General features: G+C 37.8%; 1 protein-coding gene across 4 annotated transcripts in view; it reads left to right on the plus strand.

Moving 5' to 3' along the window:
- cica (capicua transcriptional repressor a) overlaps positions 1 to 23832 on the plus strand; it is a 126044-nt gene that overhangs the window by 54758 nt on the left and 47454 nt on the right. For all 4 annotated transcript variants that reach the window (XM_020938015.2, XM_020938017.2, XM_020938016.2 and 1 more), the window contains exons 4-5: positions 17413 to 17544; positions 19227 to 19383. In XM_020938015.2, the coding sequence (XP_020793674.2) occupies positions 17413 to 17544; positions 19227 to 19383 (289 nt within the window). The remainder of the gene's footprint in view (positions 1 to 17412; positions 17545 to 19226; positions 19384 to 23832) is intronic.

The following is a 23832-nucleotide window of genomic DNA, read 5'->3' on the forward strand; positions in this document are numbered from 1 at the left end:
CTGTATTTACCATAGTTTTATATCAGTTAAGTGGCAATTAGTCAGAAAAAAAGTGAAAGGTCGTACCATTTTTTTCGGACTACAAGGTGCACCGGATTATAAGGCGCTTTAAGTGAAACAAACGGACGATGATCCATTGGCAAATCGTGATGTAATTCACCCGGCGTTGCCTCCCTGTCTTGGTGAATGTGGGTAGATAATTTTTTAAGTTAGTTTTTTTTTTATTTCCTACGACGACTCAAATATACATTGATTATTAATGTGTTTAATGCAGCTTTGTGCACATTTGTTTACGTTTTACAGAAAGAAAACATAAAACCACATGTCTAATTTGCATAAACTATAAGCGCTAAAAAAAACCAGCTCGCTCCTTGTATCCTGATGCGGTTCTGCTTCTGTTGGACTAAAGGACATGACTCAGTGGAATATGAGTGTTCTTTCTGTGATGGAGGATGTGCTGCTGACGGTGAGTCTGTTCTGTGCATTTATCACGTTGGAGATGGTTCACTTGAAACTTTTCAGAGATTATAAATCTGCAGGTCATACACATACACCTTATAGCAGTGCGACTTCATAGCTTACCAAAGTCGTACTAAAACATTTTGACATTTGAGATTTTTGAGCGCCGTGTATCACATAAAATCGGTTTGAGGTCAGTAAGCACAACCAGAGTTAATACGTAAGGTGCACCGGATTATAAGGCGTACTGTTGATTTTTGAGAAAATTTAAGCATTTTAAGTGCGCCTTATAGTCCGAAAAATACGGTATATTACACAAAATGGATTCTTGGGAACTTTAAGCCGTGTTAAAATGTTGTTACCTCCTCAAAAACACACGTGGAGTTGTGATTTCTTTCATTCACACATGTTTGAGTAACCCTGCATTTTTAGACCTTTTAAAACCTCAAAATACTCTTTTCCACCTTGTGATGTCATGTAGTGGTAGTTTTTAAGTTACCACCTACCTTTTACCTTTTGTTCAGTAGAGATTGGCAATTCCAGGGCTGAAATCATCCAATCATCTTCAGACTTAAAACGAATGAACTATTTTTTGTGTTAAATGGCATTTCTCCTGTTTATCCAGCCAGTTCTCTTTGTTTTTAATAAGAAAAAAAAATCCAAATTGAGTCAAATATCGCGGTATCTTTTACCATCATGCCCCTGTAAATGCAAGGTATGTGTTACTGTGAACTTCAACAACCTTTTCACAAGTCTGCTGTGTTCAACTTCAGATTTAAGTGAAAAAGGAAACACTATGACTGCTACAGAAGAGGTGTCAGACTGTTGCATTCGTGATTTACATTTGGGAGACTGTAACATTTCTTTTTACCATAGAATATTGTGTTTTGTTTATTTGTAAGGGGAAAGTCAACATTTGTTTACCAGGTCCCTTGTATGTTTTTGTTTTGCTTCTCTGTATTGTAACGGTTGAGAATACATACTGTAGTTATCCTTTCAAAAAGATACAGAGATGTTGAGTGATTTAGAATGACAGAAAGGGAAAAAAAAAAGTTAAAGCCGACCTATTATGTAAGATCGACTTTGCAGAGCTTTTATATGTACCTGTTATACTTGTTCTCGCTCACCATTTCCTCACCTGAAGTTGTATTTGGAGTGATTCATGCATGTTTGAGGACTCTTTAATTGCTTATTTTCAAGATGCCAGTTTGCAGATCAAGTCCAGTTTTCACCTTCACCGGTACTGATTTACTTCATTCTCCAATTTTGTTTTCTTAATCTGTGATACTTGTTGGATTTGGCAGCATCACGTAGTCACTTTTGTATGAATGAAAAAAAAAAAAAATCCATGGTTTGCTTGCATGACGTGCAGATATCCATTGGAGGTGTCGACATCTGCATGACTCTTTGTTGTGATTTTGTTTACGGCGACGTCAGCTCCCATTGCGAACCGCAGTTTTCTACACTGGAAAAAAACGATATCAAGGTTAGTTAAAATGACTTAAATTAAGATCATTTTACTTTATTTGAACAGATTCAACTTGACAAGTAAAATTACGTACCAATGGAATAAGTGTGTTTTTCTTAATTCAAGCATCATGTGATTTTGTTTTGTATTTAAAGTGCAAAAAGTTGTTGTTTTTCTTATTTTAAGTGTAGCAAGACATATTTTCATATTTCAAACACAAAAAGTCTTGCTCCACTGACAGATAATTTTACTTGTTAAGTGAAATTTACTCAAAACTTTCTTAATTCAAGTCATCTTAACTCCACTAGATTTTGTTTTTTTTGCAGTTTAACATAGAAATCAGTGCACTTGTTTCTTTTATTAAGTTGTTTTAGATCAATATTGCGATTTAAAATGTCCAAATTATAACATAATGATCCACAGGTATCATTGATTATAACTATATATCAGACATAAGCACAGTAGGTCTTCTGTGTAACGTTTCTGTAGAGGTTGGTTGGAATGTTCTGTATGTCTGTATGTCTTTTTTTTTTTTTTTCATCACATAACCAAAATGAACAGAAGAATCAGAGGACAGGGTCAGATTTAGGCTTAACTATGACTATGATTATTTCAAAATGCACATTAAAGGGACAGTTGGGAATTTTGGACATAGGTCCTCATTTCCTAGTGAGTCAGAGTGTTGGAGACGTGTGGAGACACTTTTTAAAAAAAAATTCCATCCAGTCCTTGTATTTGCAGAGGTCGCTGGTGCTAGACTAGTGCATGTCAATGGCCATAGTTATCCTGCCACTAAAAACAGTCTTACTCACTCCACAAAACACCCGAAGCAAATCTATTATTACACCAGACTGTCGATGTAAATGTCTGTGTTGAAAGAATAATGTATAAAAAGAATAATAAAACTAACCTTCCATCGCATGAATCGTCGCATGTTGAGGGACTATTTTCGCAGCAGCAGTGGAATTTTACTTTGCCGGTAGATAGGTGCCACTGCCCAGCTTTCTATCAGGAAGTACAACCATGGAGCTATTAAAATAACTGGATAGGGTGTTACTGCTTGTCGCTGCCTCCAGTTGACGTAGCGGCCACTCACTGGAACTTCAGCGGAAAAATCCCATGGGCTGAGAGGATTTTTCTCATAGAGGCAATGTAATCACAAACTGCTCGTGTTCGGCTGACAGGGCGCCTGCAACTTTCAAAAATGTTGGATTTGTTGACCATTTTTACCTATTTTTAAATCATAGACTTTTTCTCAGCTCAAAACCCTTCAGTTGTCTTAAACGCTTTATAATCGTTAGCTCCGGCTACGCTCTACTCTGCTCTAGCTCCTCTCGCTCTGATTGGTCAAAGCAGTCACGTGATACACAAGCCTGCGCTCTGTGCTTGCGTTCGCGTGCATTCGCGTGTTCCCACGAGAGAAAAGAGCACTACTGCGCATGCTCGGTTGGCCCACAGCCACCGGAAAGACCTCGCCGGGCTAAAGGCGAATCTGGACTCATTGAACTTGCCATTGAACTTGGCCCACTGACTTGAATGGGCTGCCATTTTGAAACCTTGGCGCTTGGACTGGATAGAATATTTAAAAAAGTGTATCTACACATCTCCAACACTCTGGCACACTAGGAAATGGGGTCATATGTCCAAAATTTTTGACTGTCCCTTTAAAAATCTTACTGCGCTAACGGGCTTTGTATTTTAAACTATATCTCTTGTCTTGTTCCAAATTCAACACACGTTAAAATGTCCAAATTATAACAAAATGATCATAGATTGTAACTATATCGCAAACTCAAACACAATAGTCATTCTTTAAAGTGTGCACGATGAATGTTCCACAGTACGTCTTCTTATTTTTGCTACATAACCCAAGAAAACAGAAGAAGCAGTGGATACGGTCAGCAGATGCAGGCTGGTAACTAAGACTAAAATACACAAAATACACATTAAAAACCTCACTGTGCTAATTGTCTTTGTATTAAAACTGCTCGTCTTGTTCCTAATTCAACCCACAATGGGCTAAGTTGACTGTATTGGAAAGTTACTGAAAGGCCGATTAGTCACTGAGCTTTCTCTTTTAAAGTTACTTACATGAAAGTAAAATCGCTTTGGCTGCTGTGTTGAATATAATAGCGAGAAATTGCCTGCTGAGAAATCGAGGTGTTTGGGTTCATCGTATATACAGGGCGCTTGTTTCCAATGGCAACTGTGCGGTTCGGAAATGTGCTCCAAAATGAATATGTATTTTGCATTTGTAACACATCTGATTTGGTTCTCAATCATGTTAACGCATCCATGTGAAAACGTGAGAGTATACAGTACTGGGATGTTATATTGTCATGTAGTTTCACTTAGTTTTTTTTTTTTTCCCCCCATTTTTGAAATTTAAATTAACAAAAAACTGACTGACTGAAAATTATCACACCCATGTAGTTTCACCTCTGACACAGAAAGTATAATTAGGCCACAGAAATAAAAAATATAGGCATAACGAAACTGCATAATCCGTTGTATGTTGTGATACATATATTGATGTTACAGTTGTACAGAAATATCAAAATATCGATATTTTTTACTACATTTCGTGATACAGTATCGTTATCGTGGGCTGCTATGTCGATATATCACCAAGGGTTTTTTTTTTTTTTGGTTCTTTTAGCAATGTTTTTTGGGACCACACAAAAAATGTCTTGCTTATTTAGTGAAAGGAAACTTATTTATGCAGTACACTCAACATATTCACTTTTTTGATGATTAAAGTAGATGTATTTCATATTAACTTTCACATGTAGTGGTTGGAATATTGTTGCAAAAATGTATTTGGTTCTTAAAAAACAGCAATATTGTAGTAGTAGTAATAGTAGCAGTAGCAGTAGTAGTAGTAGTAGTATAAGTAGTAGTAGTAATATTAATAGTATAATAGTCTGATATATTTGCTGATAGCTTACACTGACAGTATTTGGTCCTGCTTGTTTAATATTTATGTAGTAGTAGGAAAGTTCTAGTTGTAGTACTCTTACTTTAATCATTAATCATATTTTGACTGATATATTAGCTGCTAGTTTGAGTTGGTAGTAATAGTACTAGTTGTAGCAGTAGTAGTAGTAGTAGTTGGAGGAGGAGGAGGAGGAAAAGTTTCTAGTTGTAGTACTTTTACTTAACCATATTTTGACTGATGTGTTAGCTGCTAGTTAGAGTTTAGCTTGTACACTGTGTCAGTATTTAGTCCTGCATGTTAAATATTTATGACCGTTGTAGTAGTAGTAGTAGTAGTAGTAGTAGTAGTAGTAGTAGTAGTAGTAGTAGCTTGTACACTGTTTTTGTATTTAGTCCTGTTTAATGTGTAGTAATTGTGTAGTAATTCTAGTGCAGAGTTATTTGTAGTAATAGTAGCAATAGCAGTAGTAGTAGTAGTAGTAGTAATCGTATTAGTAGTAGTAGTAGTGGTAGTCGTAGTCATAGTAGTAGTCGTGGTAGTAGTCAGAGGAGTAAAAACATATACAGTGTCAGTATTGGGTCCTGTTTAATATGTATTCCAGTGCAGAGTTAGTTGTAGTACTAGTAGTAGTAGTCGGAGGAGGAGGAGGAGGAGGAGAAGTTTCTCGTTGTAGTACTTTTAGTTTACCATGTTTTGACTGATACATTACTAGTTAGCTTGTACACTGTGTGAGTATTTAGTCTTGCATGTTAAATATTTATGACGGTTGTAGTAGTAGCAGCAGCAGTAGTAGTAGATTGTACACTGTGTCTGTATTTAGTCCTGTTTAATGTGTAGTAACTGTAGTGCAGATTTAGTTGTAGTAATAGTAGTAGTAATAGTAGAAGTAGTAGCAGTAGTATTTGCAGTATAATAGTCTGATATATTTGCTGTAGCAGTAGCAGTAGGAGGAGAGGTTTCTAGTTGTAGTACTTTTACTTGCCTGTCTGTATTTAGTGGCAGAAGTAGTAGTAGTAGTAGCAGTCGTAGTATTAGTCGTCGTCTTAGTAGTAGTGGTAGTAGTCAGAGGGGTAAAATCTTGTACAGTGTCAGCGGTGGGTCCTGTTTAAAATGTATTCCAGTGCAGAGTTAGTTGTAGTAATAGTAGTAGTAGCAACAGTAGCAGTCGTAGTAGTAGTATTAGTAGTAGTAGCAGCTGTAGTAATATTAGTCATAGTAGTAGTTGTGATAGTATTCAGAGGGGTAAAATCTTGCACAGTGTCAGTATTGGGTCCTGTTTAATATGTATCCCAGTGCAGAGTTAGTTGTAGTAATAGTAGCAGTAGTAATAGCAGTAGTAGCAGTCGTAGTATTAGTAGTCGTATTAGTAGTTGTGGTAGTAGTAGTAGTCATGGTAGTAGTTAGAGCAGTAAAATCTTGTACAGTGTCAGCATTGGGTCCTGTTTAATATGTATTCCAATGCAGATTTAGTTGTAGTAATAGTAGTCGTAGTAGTCTTGGTAGTAGTAGTCATAGTAGTAGTCGTGGTAGTAGTCAGAGGAGTAAAATCTTGTACAGTGTCAGCATTGTGTCCTGTTTAATATGTATTCCGGTGCAGTTGTTGTGAGGGACAGCTGAAGGGTGTTGACTCACCGTACAGGGACATGTCCAGACTCGCCCTGAACTCCGGCAAGGACATATACGCCTCACAGATACTCGTATACACTCCCTCATATACGCGACGACTGTACTCATAGTATACAAAGAACGTTACGCAATTGCAACGAAAGGCCCTATATCACACAGACTTGACTCTTGTGAGCTTTGAGTTATGTTATAATACTGTTACCTCTTTAAAAACAGACCTGGACTTGTGTTTTGTTTCATCCACACATGTTTGAGTAATCTTTTATTATTAGTTCGTAGGGATGTAACGATATCCAAATCTCAATAAAAAAAAAGAAGAAGTCAAAATCAGTGTTCGTACTATTTTATATCATCCCCAGCCTCTGATAACCCCAACAAACACAAATTAAAATGATTTGAAAAACAGAAAAAAAATTTTTTTAATGCACAAAATGTTAGACTTTTGCTGTAAAAAATTGGCATTTAAAGGGTTAAAATTTCAAAATATTATATAATATTTGGTATGTATGATTAGGGCAGAAGTAAATGAAGACATTGATTAAAAAAAAAAGAAAAAAAAAGTTGGACAAAAATCTGTACTGCATAAAAATATTGTGATATTTTTGTCACGAAGGACCACAGGTGTAACTATTTTTAAAGAGTTGCACGAGGATTAAGCAAAGGAACTTGTATTGCGAGACTTTTGACGATACGATATCGCAATATTTCAGTTATTGTTACATCCCTATTAGTTTGTCTACATCTCAAAAGCTCAAAATGCTCTGTTCCACCTTGTGATGTCATTTAGTAGTAGTAGTTTTCAAGTTAACGGCTCCCTTTTTTCGTTTAGTTTGGTAAAGATCGGCAGTTCCAGGGCTGAAATCATCCAAATATTTCTAGTGAAGGCGTATAGAGTTTAAAAACACAGTGGAGCACATCCTGTATTACCACATGACATCACAAGGTGGAACAAAGAGACGAACTCAGTCTCAATCTGCAAGGTTCGAATAAAACAAAACACAACTCCAGTTTGTGAAGAGGAAACGACATTATAACATAGGTGAGAAAAAAAAAAAAAACACATTACAATTACAATTAAAACTCCAGACAAACAGAATAATTGATAGGGCATGTAGAATTAAATTAAAATTATATTAGAGTCGCTTTTAACATTGTCAGATGTGATGTAACAAAGTCCTTTCAGTTTAATAATAATAATGAATATCTCCATCCGGCGACTAGTTTCAAGTGTTATTGATTTGATGGAGTTGGTATTTACTGTGTCCAATTCCAATCCAATCTAACTTCATTTGTAGGTCTGTAGCAGATTTTACATAACCAGAAAAGTGCTGCATATTTGTCATATAAAACTCTCTTCTCTCTTCATCTCTTTCTTTCTGTACCTCTCTCTATCCTTTTTCTTTCATTGACAATCTCCTTTCTGTCTACCTCTCTTCTTTTCCTATTATCTCTCTCTGTCTCTCTCCTCTGTCCACCTCGCTTTCCCTATCTCTCCTTTTCACCCTCTTCCTCTCCTTCGCTCGCACAAATAGGCTCTATTCACGCTTACGGCACAAACCAGGAAGACGTTTGGAAAGATGAGATTACAACTTCCGGTGTAGTTCCCGACACTGGGCTCGACTAACACGGATCTATTAAAAGTGACGAACCCACAGAAGTAAATGTGATCAGTGGTAAAATGAAGACTGCAGACGTATGTGCTGTTTAGAATCATCTTGAATTTGAGTTTCGTGTCGGTGCGGAAATGATGAAAACTGAGGTGTGGTTGTAATTGTTGGTCAGCCGAACATAACGGAACGCTACAATGACATGAAGATGAAGAAAACTGGGCCCGAGAAGTTGTAATCGCACCTTTCCAAACGTCTTCCTGTTTTGTGACATAAGTGTGAATAGAGCCTATTGTGCAGACATATCAGTATATTGTGATACTACATTTTGATATATCTCTAAGGCTTTTTTTGTTTTGTTTTAGCAATGCTTTTTGGGACCACACAAAAAATGTCTTGCATATTTATTGGAAGGAAACTTGTTTATGCAGTACACTCGACATATTCTCTGTTTTGATGATTAAAGTAGATGTATTGTTGCAAAAATGTATTTGGTTCTTAAAAAACAACAGTATGGTAGTAGTAGTAGTAATAGTAGTAGTATAATAGTCTGATATATTTGCTGTTAACTTACATTGTGACAGTCTTTGTCCTGCTTGTTTAATATTTATGACAGTGCAATTGTTAGTTGTAGCAGTAGTAGTAGTAAGAGAGGTTTCTATTTGTAGTACTTTTACTTGACCATATTTTGACTGATATATTAGCTGCCATCTCTCTCTCTTAGTGTCATAGTACTCGAGACTTCGGGGTCTTGAGAATGGCTTCGAGACTGTTTTTTTAAAATATTTTTTTTATGGTTTTGGTCTCGTCTCGGACTTGATCACATTTGGACTTGGTCTTGTCTCGGACTCGAGGTCTGACACTCGACCAGTGCGATCATATTTCATTACGGCCGCTGCTGTCTGAAATAAACTTACTGCGACCTGTAGGTGAAGTTTGCCAATAAAAGTGCACAAATGCATCTGTATTTGTCACGACGTGCGTTTGGTAAATGTGTAGAGGCTAAACCCCACTGCAAAACCAGTCTTACACAGGTTTAAAAATCCTACACACTTTCTTCACTTTCTTCACAGTTTTCTGTAAACTGCCAGTGGAAGGGATTCTCAAACTGTGGGTGAGGGTCCAAAACAGGGGTGTTTCAGTGCAGCACAGTTTGCTTGGCTTATTATAGAGAGAGACTATGGAGATAGATTCATAAAAACATTGATATATATGTGCCAAAATAACAGTAGAATACAAATTAATGTCGAAAATTACAAAGCTGTCTTGATCTCGACCTTTAAAAGTCTTGGTCTTGTCTCGGTCTCGACCCTCAGAGGTCTCGGTCTTGTCCTGGTCTCGGGACCCTGTGGTCTTGATCTAGTCTTGGTCTCGACTAGTGCGATCTTGACTACAACACTACTCTCTCCTGTCCCTCCCATCTATCCCTCCCTTTTTCTCTCTATCCCTCTCTCTTTCCCACTATTTATTTCTCTCCTTCATTTGCCTCCCCTCTCTCCCTATCGTTTTCTGTCCTTCATTTGCCTCTCTATCCTCTATCTCTCCTCTCTCTATCTCTCTTTTTGCTTTATCTCTCTCCACTCTCTCTGTCAGTCTCCCTTCCTACCTCACTTTCCTTCCTCTCGCTCTCCCTATCATTTTCTGTCCTTCATTCTCTCTCCTCTTTCTTTCCCCCTAACTATCTGTCCTCTCTTTTTCTCCTCTCTCCTCACATTTCTCCCTCCCTCTCTCACTTCCTCTACTCTCTACACCTTCTCCCACCCCCTCTCCCTCTTTCTCTTCTTTACTCTCCCTCCCTCGTCTCAATCAAACCCACAGAGGCCATCAAGGGCAGGTCCGGAGCGTTGTGAATGCGTCTCGGCTGTAAAAGAACCGAAGGAGTAATCTCGTATTGTCGCCGCGTTGTCATGGAGACACTGTTTTCCGTCGCTTGAATTAGTGCCGAGGTCGTTATGGGAGGCTGTATTCTCTTCCTGTTTCTCTCTCTTTCTTTCTTTCTTTCTCTCTCTCTCTGTCACACACATCTGTCGTTCTAATGGTCTTTTAGTTTACAAAGTCTACCGTGTTATTATTTTATTTTTTTAATTGGGATTCAAATTGTTGCCGCAATTATAGCGTTACGAAGACTGCAGTTATAGTTAAATAATACAAAGAACTAATTATCCTGCATGGGATTCTTGTGTAAGGCCCCGTTTACCAGTTTATGTTTTAGTTTCCTCTCAACTGTTAAAGGCCCAAAGCTGACTCTTGTGAGCTTTAATTCCTGTTATAATATTCTTACCTCATCAAAAACATACGTGGAGTTGAGTTTCGTTCCATTCACACAAGTTAAGTCATCTTTTATTATTAGTCCGTCTACATCTTCATATTCAACTACGGCGGGTTTATAAAGCCTGGGTCCAGTAAAAACTATGACGATCTGAATGCGATGTAAAACTTTAATTTAAAAAATTTTATTAATAGGTAACTGGTATCACAGCGGCAATGTACGAATGTGGACAGAGAGCAGAAATATTGCAAAAATGAGTACTGTATTGAAAACGTAAAACCAGAAACAAAAGCGTTACCAGTCCACAACAATCACGGGTACCAAGTGTTGGGGAGTAACAGATTACATGTACCAGAGTTACATAATCAGAGTACAAATTATGAGTAACTGTATTCGGTTACAGTTACTGTTTCAGTGAGTAGTAATTGGATTACAGTTACTTGGTTGAAATAAATGGATTACACAGCGGTCTTTTCCTGTTTTCATATTTTGGGCGATATCCCCCTTTTTTGTTGTTGTTGTTGTTTTTTTTGTTTGTTTTTTTTTTGTTTTTTTCTCAGTAATTCCACTCATTGCCGGAAACTAAACCAGGTCTAAACTAGATCTTAACCAGGTCTAAACCAGGACTAAAACAGGTCTAAAACCAAGACTAAACCAGGACTAAAACCAGGACTAAACCAGGACTAAAACAGGTCTAAACCAGGACTAAACAAGGACTAAAACCAGGTCTAAACTAGATCTAAACTAGATCTAAACCAGGACTAAACCAGGTCTAAAACCAAGACTAAACCAGGACTAAACCAGGACTAAAACTAGGTCTAAAACAGGTCTAAAACCAAGACTAAACCAGGACTAAAACCAGGTCTAAACTAGATCTAAACCAGGACTAAACCAGGACTAAAACCAAGACTAGACCAGGACTAAACCAGGACTAAAACCAGGTCTAAACTAGATCTAAACTAGATCTAAACCAGGACTAAACCAGGACTAAAACCAAGACTAGACCAGGACTAAACCAGGACTAAAACTAGGTCTAAAACAGGTCTAAAACCAGGACTAAACCAGGACTGAACCAGGACTAAAACAGGTCTAAAACCAGGACTAAACCAGGACTAAAACAGGATTTAACAAGATTAAAACAGGACTAAATCATGCTGTGCGGACCTGTTTTCTCCTCTTCAATAATATTTTTAATTTGGTTAAATAAAGTCTGGGCTTTTTATTTTCTTTTAGCAGATAAAACAAAACATCTTATGTTACGATATCCTCGTCTTTGCTTCTCTACAGCAAATCAAGTAATCCAAAGTATTCAGATTACATTACTCACTTTAAGTAATTTAATGGATTACGTTACAAACTACATTCTGGGGTATGTAATCTGTAATCTGTAGGGGAATACATTTTAAAAGTAACCTTCCCGACACTGCGGGTACCCAGCCAACTTCTCTCCTCCCTGGCCCAGGTGAGTGTGTGCCCTTTATGCACATTTCCATGCCCGCACACACACACCCGACACTCACATGACCCCACCCAAGAAATGTCTCCTATAACAACAATAAAAGAACATAATGCAAGTACAATTAAAGATCCTATACACAAAATTGGAGCTTTAAGTCACGTTAGAAACTTGTTACCTCCTCAAAAACATGCCTAGAGTTGTGTTTTGTTTCATTCACTCATATCTGAGTAATCCTTTATTATTAGTCTGTCTACATCCCCAAAGGTCAAAATGCTCTGTTCCACCTTGTGATGTCATGTAGTGGTAGTTTTCAAGTTAACAGCTACATTTTACCTTTAGTTCAGTAGAGATTGGCAATACTACCTGTATTACCGCATGACATCACAAGGTGGAACTAAGATATATTGCCAAATGATACTTAAAAACTTTCATGTACTTACTTTAAAAAAAAAATGTATGTACTTACTTTTTTTTTTATTTTTTATATTGCTTATTTATTACTGTTTTTATCTGTCTCGGCCTCGGGGAGCACATTTCGTTCTGTCATGTGTTTCTGTCACATGCTTGAATGACAAATACAGAACCTTGAACCTTGAAAAGAAAGTACTACGAAGTGCATCTTGTGACTTTTCCGGTGGAGAGTCCGCCACCTGCTTTTCTGATGTTATTTCTATGTCTGGAATGCTTCACTGTATGATATTAAACCTTTCTATCTTTGTGGAGACCAAACCAGACCAAGTTACAGGTCAAATCTGTGGCGAGACGGCCCCGCTCACAGTCAGAATGTCTGTTTTTCTAGGTATTTTTGAGCTTTAAAACCACCTGTGATTGAAGTAAATATAAAGTAGAGCTGTTTAATAACCATAAAAACAAGAAGCTGATGGACCCACTACCAACAAGTTACACAGTGCACCTTTAATGTTGAAAATCACATTCTCTAGTCTAAATAAAATGTTTTCTAGTATCATTGTGGTATCAGAATCAGTATTGAGTATTGATTCTATTCCTTTGTATTGAAACGGAGCTTGAAGTTGTATTATAGTGACAACATTACCACTAACACTCTCCTTACCACCTGAGCCAGTGTTAACACCTTCTTCTGTATATTCCCCAGGGCGTTTACCCTATAGACTGATATATACGAGTTCAGCGTGTTCAGTGGTTGGGACCTCCTTGAACCGTACACCGCTCGGTTCAACTCTGGGTCACTGCACTGTATAAAACTTTGATGTTTTCTATTCCATGTAACGTCGTACAATCCGAGAAAGCGTTAGAAACTGGCGGAGGTCCCTGAGGTGCAGATCGTTTCTAAAGATAGCCCCCGCACTATGGACCATCTGCATCACAAGAATCACTACGCAATCCACTTCACTCACTCCAAGAGCGTTTACGCAGAACTCCTGGATTTAAAGGTGCACTGCTTAACGTGTCTAGTGGAAAATGTTGCTGCTTGTCTCCATGGAAATGTTGTTGCTTTGTCTAGAATGTTCCACAGTATAGATTAAACCCATCTATCATAAGAGAGACAAGCAGGTTACTACTCAGGTCAGATCTCTATGTCTGGAATGTTTCACAGAATGGCAATAAATCTTTCTATTTTCATGGAGAACAAACCAGACCAAGTTACAAGTTAGATCTGTGGAGAGGCGACCCCGCTCACAGTCAGAATGTTGTTTTTCCATGTATTTTTGAGCTTTAAAACCACCTCTAATGGAATAAATGTGAAGTAGAGCTGTTTAATGTTACACTGTGAAACATTCTAGACAGAGCAATGACATTTACATGGAGAAAAGCACTTGACGGACCCTCCACCTGAAAAGTTACACTGTGCAGCTTTAAGCCCCATCCGCATTCAAAACATTTAGTACGTATTCGAGTCGTTTTCATTGTGGATGCAGTGTTCGTCCACACTAATCCGATGGAAAACGGCTCCAGAGACGGTACAATCTGGTGCCGCCAGCTCACGTGAATTCATCATGAGTACAGATCTGATCCGGCACAGTGTGGACGCCTGGAAAACATTGATATGCTGATGTAGGAGCTCTAGTTGCGTCCTTATTGGACCACGTCGCTGTGACTTGCACCTTCCTGATTCGCTGGGTTTGTGACATCGGTCATGTGACTCTATTGCCGAAAACAGTTTAAACAAACCATAGACAAATGGGAAACAGTGTAGCTAGAACTAGAAAGACTGTTTTCACGCTTGCCATCTTCCTCGGCTTGAAATCGGCTGCTGCAACTTCAGACACGGTACTCCTCTTCTTTGTTTTTACCACCCACATGACGTCATGACGTTGTGACGCCAGCTTAGTCATGTGACGAACGTTAGACAGAGTAGTGCCTTCAGTTACCAGTTTGTTGATCAGACATCAGCTGCAAAGTCTCAATACAAAGATAAAGGTGCACCATGTACCTTTTTAATTACAGGTGGTTTATATTGTTCAGAAGTCCCTTGAAAAACATGTATTTTTACTTTTGCTCTGCTTGTTTCCGTGGAGATACCTAGATAAGTTCAAAGCCATACTGCGTAACATTTCCCACAAAGCAAAACATCTCATCTATATGGACAAGCTGAAGTCTGACCCTCATTTATTTATTTTTTTTATTACTGTAAATTTTTATAATCAGTTTTATTTAGTTTTGGGTTTACTGTAGTTTTGTTTTAGTGGCCCTTCTTCTTCTACTGTACGCTAAGTTGCTTTCCCGATCTTTCTCAGGGCTCCGCGGATTTCCATTTTAGAAAAGCTGGGACCGTTGGGATATAAATAGAGCATTTTAATACTTTATTAAACATTATTAATAGAAAGTGGAAGCGGCTGTTGCAGTGTAGAGCTCAGGGTTTCTTCACAGCTTTGCAGTGTCTTTGCAGAGGGGCATAAATACTTTATAAGAACAGTTACAGTAGGTGGAAGACGTCCTGGATGAAATGACGAAAGAGCTTTGGAAAGAATACTTTGGTTTTCAGAATTATATAAGACAAAAAAATAGGACCAGTTCTATTGCTATTAAGGATTTAAAATTAAATATGATATCTTCTTAATGGGAAAAAAGTCCTCAAAATCTTGCATAGAAACAGGAAGCTGAAACCCATAAATAAATACTCATAAACAATTTTTCCAAATCTCTTGGTACGATATTTTCACGATGTACATCTTACGATACGATATTTATTGTGATATTTTGTGGAGGCTAATATGCTACTTTTTCCTTTTAAAATGTCTTGACAAGACCTAATCCAAAGAACTAAGACTTAAAACTGCTTAGAACTGTTATTTCTTCTTGTAGTCTGCACTGAAATGGCGCAAAGGATCATGGTCTATGTAGTTCCCTTTGTGTTTTTTTAGCTGTTGCTGCACCATAACTCTTAATTTAAGCAAAGAGACTTGTAATTCGATATATTGTGATGGTCCACTATATTATTGTGAGGACTTTGACGATAAGATATCACAATATTTTGGTTATTGTTACATCCCTACTTATAAATAAAACTTTAAATAATAAATCATTGCTTGTAGTACACATACCTTTTGTTAATTTTGTTTTAGTTCTATTTCAAACCAACTTGAGTCCTATTAACTGGTCACATCTAGTATAAAGCGCTTTTTCGATCTCTGTTAGACAATCAAATACACTTTCATTCTCCACTGAAGGTAAAGTGGGTTGTGTCTTGCCCAAGGGAAAAACAACAGTATGTACTGGTGGGAGGATCCATGTACTATTTTCTGATCTATATGTTATGTAGTTTCCATGTCAAAAACAGACCTTGAGTTGTGTTTTGTTCCATTCACACATGTTTAACACACAAATCCTGCATATTTAGGTTTAGGGGTTCTTCTCTCAAGCAGAAAACACTCTTTTCCACCTTGTGATGTCACGTGGTAATACAGGAAGTGCTCCACTGTGTTTTTAAACTCCACACACATTCACAAGAGTCTGTTGGATGATTTCAGCCTTGGAATAGCCCACTACTAACTAAAGAACTAAAGAAACTAAAGGAAAAAAATAGCTGTTAATTTGTAAACTACTGCTTCCTCACATCACAAGGTGGAACTGAGCATTTTGAGCTTTGGAGATGTAGAAAAACAAAACGATTCCAGGCTTGATTATGATGAGGTAACAACATTTTAATAGCTTAAATCTCATCTTTATAAAAAACTGTAAATTTTGCGTAATATAGGACCATTAAAGATCTTGTACCTGATTTGTATTTGAACAAAATATGTCTCACCCCAGAACAGATCTATTGTATAAGCAGCTGTTTAAGTCAAAATATCCCCACTGTGTATTGTCTGCATTTCATTATGAAGCATTTCATTGTCAGATAATCAGGAAGTGCGCATTAGCGTTCTAGATGTTGTTTTCTCTTTTACTCTGATTGCTTCTGAGAGTTGTGAAAAGTGCATTTAAGCTCATCATGGTTAATAATTAGATGACTCAATGCGCTGAGTGAGCAATTGATGTCATCTGGCGATACAGGAAGTGCTCCACAACAAATAGGTAAATAGGTAGATGTTAACTTGAAAACTACAGCTTCATGACATCACAAGGTGGAACAGAGCATTCTGGAGATGTAGACAGACTAATAAAAAAGGTTTACTCAAGTGTGTGAATGAAACAGATCCCGTTTTTGAGAAGATAAAAGCAATATAGCAAGGCTTACAAGAATCAGTTTTGCATAATGTAAAAATTTTTATGTGGTACTTGTAATGTCACATCTAGTATTGCAGTATTTTCTTCTAAAATGTGTGATGATGTGGTCCAGAACATTCAGAACATAAACTAAAAATATTAGTTTGTACTTGAATATGCAGTATAACGTCACTTTTATCCAATTTGATAATTTGAGTGAGTCACAGCCTTTTGTCTTGGATCAGTGAGGGCCATGCAGGGCTCTCATGACATCCAGAACAATTCTTCTTTTTATTTATTTATTTTTTATTTTTTTTTACTTTTGGCTGATTCTGTCCCCATTTACACTTTATATTTTATTTAAAAAAAAAAAAGTTTTAGCACATTTTTAAAAACTTGATTTAGTTTGATAATTTGGTTTAAACTTGTATCTGTACATCGACTATTACTGTGTCCTTTGGCAAGACACTTAGCCCACCTTTTCTCCAGAGTCTGTGTACACTGGTATATATTGCTTTTAAATGGTTTCTTGATTCTTGAAGTGCTTTGAGAGTTCATTGGGGATAGAAAACTGGTGATTTCCTTAACTAAGTTCTCTCATTTTATCATTACTGTGTTGCGTTTGTATATCTCAATTTCCCTTAATCTTGCTTTGACCTGATTTGAACTTCCTCTACTTGAAGGCACTATTTTCACAGCAGGCTTACTTGGTGCTGCCAGACTGTCATATGCTCTGTTCAGACAGGGTCTAGTGTAATAAATTTAAAGGTTAACAAGTGCTTTTGGTAACGCACAAGTATCCAGTTACTTTGAATTTCTGTGTGTAGTTTTTGTTTTGTTTGAGTTCACCAAAATTTCATGACCTCAAACAGCCCAAAGGTAGAACACAATATTTGGAACAACTCTTTTCTTTTTCTATTATTTTTATTATCGTTTCTCTGTTTTTCTGTCTCACAGTTTGGACCAATGTAGAGCCGAGATCTGTGCCTGTGTTTCCATGGCACTCACTCGTCCCCTTCCTGGAGCCCAGCCAATCAGGAACCTTGGTCCCGCCCGCTGACGGACAGCCGATCGTCCATCAAAGCAAAGGTACCGTACAACCATCATTTAAGAAATAACCACTCGTACTCTTTTAATTTCGTACAAAGATTCAACATTTGCTTTTCTTCACATAAACTTCTAGTGGAACTGATAATGATGACTTTTGAGCTTTATGTAGCATTTTTAGAATGTGTGTAAAATCCCTCAGTCGTCCAAAAGGAGAAATAGTATTGAGTAGAGAATAGTAGTAAAGAATACATTAGAGAAATGAAACTACTTTACCACTTTACAAGAGGATGTACCAGCACAGATGAGAGAGCAATAGTGGACCTCAGTCTGCTGTGCATCTCCGCCTAAAAGCCTCGGGCTGCTCCTTTGAGGACAGTGAAGTACAGATCTTAGTCAGAGAAAATAATTGGTTTGAGAGGAGAGTTAAAGAGGCTATTTTTGTTAGGAAAGACAACCCTTCTTTGAACAGAAATGGAGGGCTCAGACATCATCTAACTCCCCTATACAACTCCATCCTCAAACCTAAAAAAAAAAGAGAACAATAGGTGCAGCCAGGTCATTTTGGGCCTGAATGATTATGCTAATTCTGTGTGTCACCTCACTTAGATACAGATGAATAGGCCTAGCTAACAAACAGAAACTGTAAACAAGCAGAGGTGTTACTTTCAGAGTAGTTTCAGTGTAGTTAGCTCCTCCCTTCAGGCAGATATCAAGCAGTGTTCACCAACGTCTGACCAGAACTGAAGAAGCAGCTCGGATGAGCTGCAAAACCTTTTCAACCTAAATAAACATTTTGTCCATTTGACAAATTCAATTTCTCCTTTGTCATTTTTAGAATATTCAGAGTTCCCACTCTTTTTCACTGACACTGACTTTTTCATGACTTAAAGTGAACTTTTCATGACTTTACGACACCTACATGTGTAGAATTGATTTTGACTTTATTGATTGACTTTAAGGGATAAATATGAAATGTTAACCCTTTCAACTCACTTTATGGTTTGGTATTATAGTTTTTTAACATTTAAAATACTGTCAGTGCATTTATTGTCATCTCTTTTAAACAAAAGGCACATACGTTCAGAAATAATCATAATAGCCTGATAATAACTTCACGGAACACTGTAGTTGTGTGGAAGAGATACTAAAATTCCATGACTTTTCCAAAACTTTCATTGAATTTACAAAATTCCATGTTTTTTCCAGGATTTCCATGACGATGTGAACCCTGAATATTATCATGCCCTTAATGCAACAGAAAATTCAGATACTAATCTGTTTGTGAAACTCTTTTTTTTTTCTTTATATACAAATGATTGTTTGTAATAATTGTAGTACATTATTACATATGATGGATTTGTAGTGGTATAACAGAGGTATGAGCTTAAATTTCCTATTGTTCAAAGTGACATTAAACCAATCATTAAATTAATCAAATGCAATTTAGTCAATAATATTAAAGAGGGTATTATGCAAAATGGACAATGCATGTTTGAATAGTCTTGCAGTCTCCACCAGGCCCTATTTGAACCCTCTTTACTGTTACATGGCTTCACCCACAAGCCTACAGTTTTCCAAAAATATAGATGCAAAAATACAAAACCATACAGTACAGCTTCACATGGCATATATAGCATTTTCAAAACAATATAAGGTAACACGATGATCTAAGTATAAGTTTTAGCCCTCTTTAAGTGAATAAACAGTGTTGTATTTCACAGAGCCTCGCTGTGGAGTGGCGTTGGTGAGTGACGGACGCAGTGGCCCTTCAGACTCAGACCGCGGATCTCCTTCCTGTGCTCCTTCAACCAATGAGAATCCTCCTCCTGCAGAAAGGGGCGGGGCCGACAGCGAGACAGAGAGTGACACTGACGACCCGTGAGTGAAAACAACCTATTAATAAATATTACTTCAGTTTACATTTGAACTAAAGCAAATATCTAAAGCAATAAAGATCTACTGAGCTAACAAAACATATGTTAGAATACAAGGTGTTTTTATTAAGTGTGCATTGTGTAACGTTTCTGGTGGAGGGCTCTTCAAATGCTTTTCACCATAGAGATGTTATTACTTTGTCAGGAACGTTTCACAGTATGGTATTAAAACTTTCTATCTTCATGGAGACCAATCCAGACCAAGTTACAGGTCAGAACTGTGGAGAGGCGACCCCGCTCACAGTCAGAATGTCTGTTTTTCTTGGTATTTTTGAGCTATAAAATCACCTGTAATTCAATAAATGTAACGTTATACTATTTAGTGTCATACTGGCCACGTTTACATGAAAGCTTTAATTCTGAATAAATATAAAATCCGCTTTAAAAAGACCATGTAAACACTTAACTCCTAATGAAAATGATTATAGGTAAGAGGGTGGTTTATTCCGATTTTAAAGTCGAATTAATTTATTCCTATATTATCATGTAAAGGTTTATTCTACTTAAAAATAATTTCTTTCGTTCAGCGCATGCTCGTTGGGTCGCCCTTCTTCGATCCGGACGACCCAGCTTCACCAGTCCTCGCTTCGGACTTTCATCCTCTGCTCTTTGGATTTGTGAGCGGGATGCAGGAGTGGGCTGAGGTAGAGCAGCCGTTGACTCAGTTTGTATTCTTCCTCCCTTCTCCGACACTCTTCCCTTCTCCTCCTCAGCCGACAGGCGTAAAGCGTGATGAGAGAATTCTCCAGCTGATGCTTTATATTCATTGGAACAACTGCGGAAAAAGTTTGGATCATGGTTGTGTCCGTGGCGTAACAAGAAACCGAGATGACAAAAAAGCCGGTAGCAGCTGAAGTGTGTTTTCTTCCGGTCGATGTAAATACTTTCTGTCCCTGTCCGTTCAGAACCCTTCCCAGACGTTGAGTGGAATTAAATAAAGCCGATTTAACGTGTTTTCCATGGAAACCTCAATTCGGAATTATTATTTCCATGTAAACTCAAAGGAGACTATTTTAATTCCAAACTATTTAATACAGAACAATTGATTCAGAATTTAAAAACAGACAGGGCAATGACATATATAGAAATAAGCAGGTGACAGACCCTCAACCAAAATGTTACATAGAGCAACTTTAGTTTAGTATGTATATTTAGTAAAGATATTTTTTACACATAAATAGTTTGAAATATACTTTGAAAACAACTAAGTCAACCAAATATTTCAGAAAACATTTCATGCATATAGAAGTGTTTGAAATAAAATACAAATAACAAACTTGCTCATAGCCGATTGGCCTGTGTAAATGTTGGTTTGAATCCATTTTATCTCAACTCTTGGGTAAGAAACTCCCTTTAGTGTCCCTGGTTCACCTCGTTTCACTACTGATTCTGCAGCACCTGTTTTGTTCGCACTTAAAAATGTTGCGAAGCGTGAAGTAAGTCAGTGAGAAAGCTCCAAAACTCCAGCGCTCACTTCCTCCTGCACGTCCTCTGGCAATGACTCAGTCCACACTGCATACTGTTTAAACTCAACACTACAGAGTAAACGAGGTCTTACATGGGAAACATTTTGAAGTTGCGTGCTCCAACTTGATTAGAGTTTGATTTTTACTGGAAAAGTTTGACTGTTTTCTTTAAAGAGCCCATTTTACGCTATTTTCTGATCTGTTATTATGATGTTTCCTCATCACATACAGACCTGAAGTTGTGTTTTGTTTCATTCACACACGTTTAACACACAAATCTTGCATAGAGGCTGACAGATAACACCCTGTTCCACCTTATGACGTCACGTGGTAATACAGGAAGTGCTCCATTGTGTTTTTAAACACCATACACTTTTCTTTTGGATGATTTCAGCCCTGGAATCAGAGTCCTGCACAGGTCCATTTTTGGAGACCTGCACCCAAGAAGTACAGCACCACATCACGTCTGCCTGTTAACCCATGAATATATCAAAGTTAAATCTGCACCTGCCTCGGCCCGTTAACATTCCACCCATTACCTGCCTGTGCCCATGATAAATCGGGGTCAGCCCATTTGTCTGACAGCCCAATAGTCCAGGACTTAACCATGTCTAAACCAGGACTAAACCAGGAGTGCAGCCGGCGAGCCGATCACCTCCGCTGAGGGTTTTGTGTAATAAATACACTAAAGTTTCTCTCAGCCTGGTCCATCATTCCAGAAAAAGACCGGGAAATGTGACTTGTTTCCAGAGCAATGGACGTCCTGGACAAATGTCAAGTATTTTTCTCCCGTTCGTCATTCAACTGATTAACCTGACCCGCCTGTGTGTAATTATTACCCATCCGCATACCTGCCCGTAAAATTCCAGAACATTAAAACCCGCCCGTTTCAGCAACTATTTACGAGTACCCAACCAGGATTTTGCCTGGAATTGCCCATATTTACTGAACTAAAGGTAAAAAATATCTGTGAACTTGAAAACTGCCACTACATGACATCATAAGGTGGACCTAAGCATTTTGAGCTTAGGAGATGTAGACAGACTAATAATAAAGGATTACTCAGACACGTCTGAATGAAACAAAACACAACTCTGTTTTTGATGAGGTAACAACATTATAACATGGCTAAAAGCTCACAAGAGTCAATTTTACGTAATATAGGACCATTAAATGCCCTGTACCTGATTTTTCCCACGTATTTGAACAAAAAAGGCTACATTCAGACTGCAGGGCTTATTGCTCAATTCAGATTCACATTTCACATCACAATTCACATTTCCAATTAAATGTGGCTTGTATGTGATCTCTAGTGTGAACATTAAACACCCCAAAAGTGTCCCGCATGTGCACTGGACGACACGACAATGTCACACACAGCGAGCGTGCTCAGTGTTTATGAAAGTTGCCTAAATGCTGAGCTTGTCTCCCAAAATATGGTCCAGTTCTTCGTAAAATGGACAGCTTACACGTCTTCGTTTGTTTGATTCTTTAGCCTCCTTGTATTTGGCTTGCAGGCTCTTTATTTTTTTGTTGACATTGGAGCCAGGATCGCCTGTAGTCTTTGGCAATCATTTCAAAAAACGCTCGGTTCCGATAAGACCCCTCCAATTGGCCTGAATCCAGCGATCCCTCCAAATATGAATGAACTCTCTAACCTCACTTCCCTCCATCGACCAGACTCTGAGCCTGACGTGTAGGTGGGATGATTGTGACCTGACCATTCAGACTGAAGTCGCATGTCAAAAGTTCGGATATGTATCGGTTTTAGGAGCACATATCCAAGGGGCCTGGGTTGCACTTGAAAAAAATCTGATGTGTCATTCAGACTGTCATTAAAAGATCAGATACAGGTCACATAGGGGACAAAAAAATCTGATTTGGGTCACTTCAGGCTGCAGCCATAAAGTGTTCTCGGAAAACGTCAAAAACAAAGACAAAAACTCTGTATAATTATTGCTATTTTGTATTATTCGCTTATAAAATTAGTGAACAGATGTGCTGAAAAGTGTCTGAAAAATGCAAATAGATTAATTTATACAGAGTTTTGTGTAGTTGTTCCAGCACGTTGCTTAAAGCTGTGGTTCAGTAGCAGCTGGCCGGGTTAGCGCTCTTTCATAGTGACTCACATAGACTGCGTGGCTGTCTGGAGGAGATGTGGTTTTCAATGTTTTCAGGGTCAGTATGTTGTTGGAAAAAAAAAGGCTCACAATGCCAAAAGAAATGTGATAAATCTCTCATCATTACAGCGAACAGGACGTGTTCCGTGGCCACACAATAGAGAGAGGTGAAGGAGGACGTAATTATAAAATACCAACTGCTGTGCTGTCTGCTCACAGGAGAGTTCCTCCAACGTTCACTGATGCACAATGTAAACGAACGAGGATTAACAGATATTTTTAGAGAAGATACTGAGTTCCTAAAAAGTTAGATTGTAATTTTAGGATCTGGCAACAAAATGTACAATAAAAACTTATAGTACATGACACAGTACAGTATACACAGTACATACTACAAGATGTGACTACAGTATTATTACTAGTCATAATATTGTCTGAAATACATTTAAATAATTTGTCAGATAAAGTTTGTTTGAAGTACTACTACTATTACTACTACTGCTATAGTGCTATTGCTACCTACTGCTGCTACTTCTACTATTAATACTACTTACTCCTACTCCTACTACTACGGCTACTATTTATACCACTACCATTAATACTACTACTACAACTACTTCTACTATTATTGTTACTACTTCTGCTGTTACTACTACCACTGCTACTGCGACTACTACAACTACTACTACTACAGCTACTACTATTACTACTGCTTCTGCTACTACTACTGCTGCTACTACTACTACTACTACTACTACTACTACTACTACTACTACTACTACTACTACTACTACTACTGTACTGCTA

Source organism: Boleophthalmus pectinirostris, unplaced genomic scaffold (assembly GCF_026225935.1).
Source record: "Boleophthalmus pectinirostris isolate CB_2022bp ecotype Guang Dong unplaced genomic scaffold, ASM2622593v1 HiC_scaffold_21, whole genome shotgun sequence".
Classification (NCBI taxonomy): Eukaryota; Metazoa; Chordata; class Actinopteri; order Gobiiformes; family Gobiidae; genus Boleophthalmus; species Boleophthalmus pectinirostris.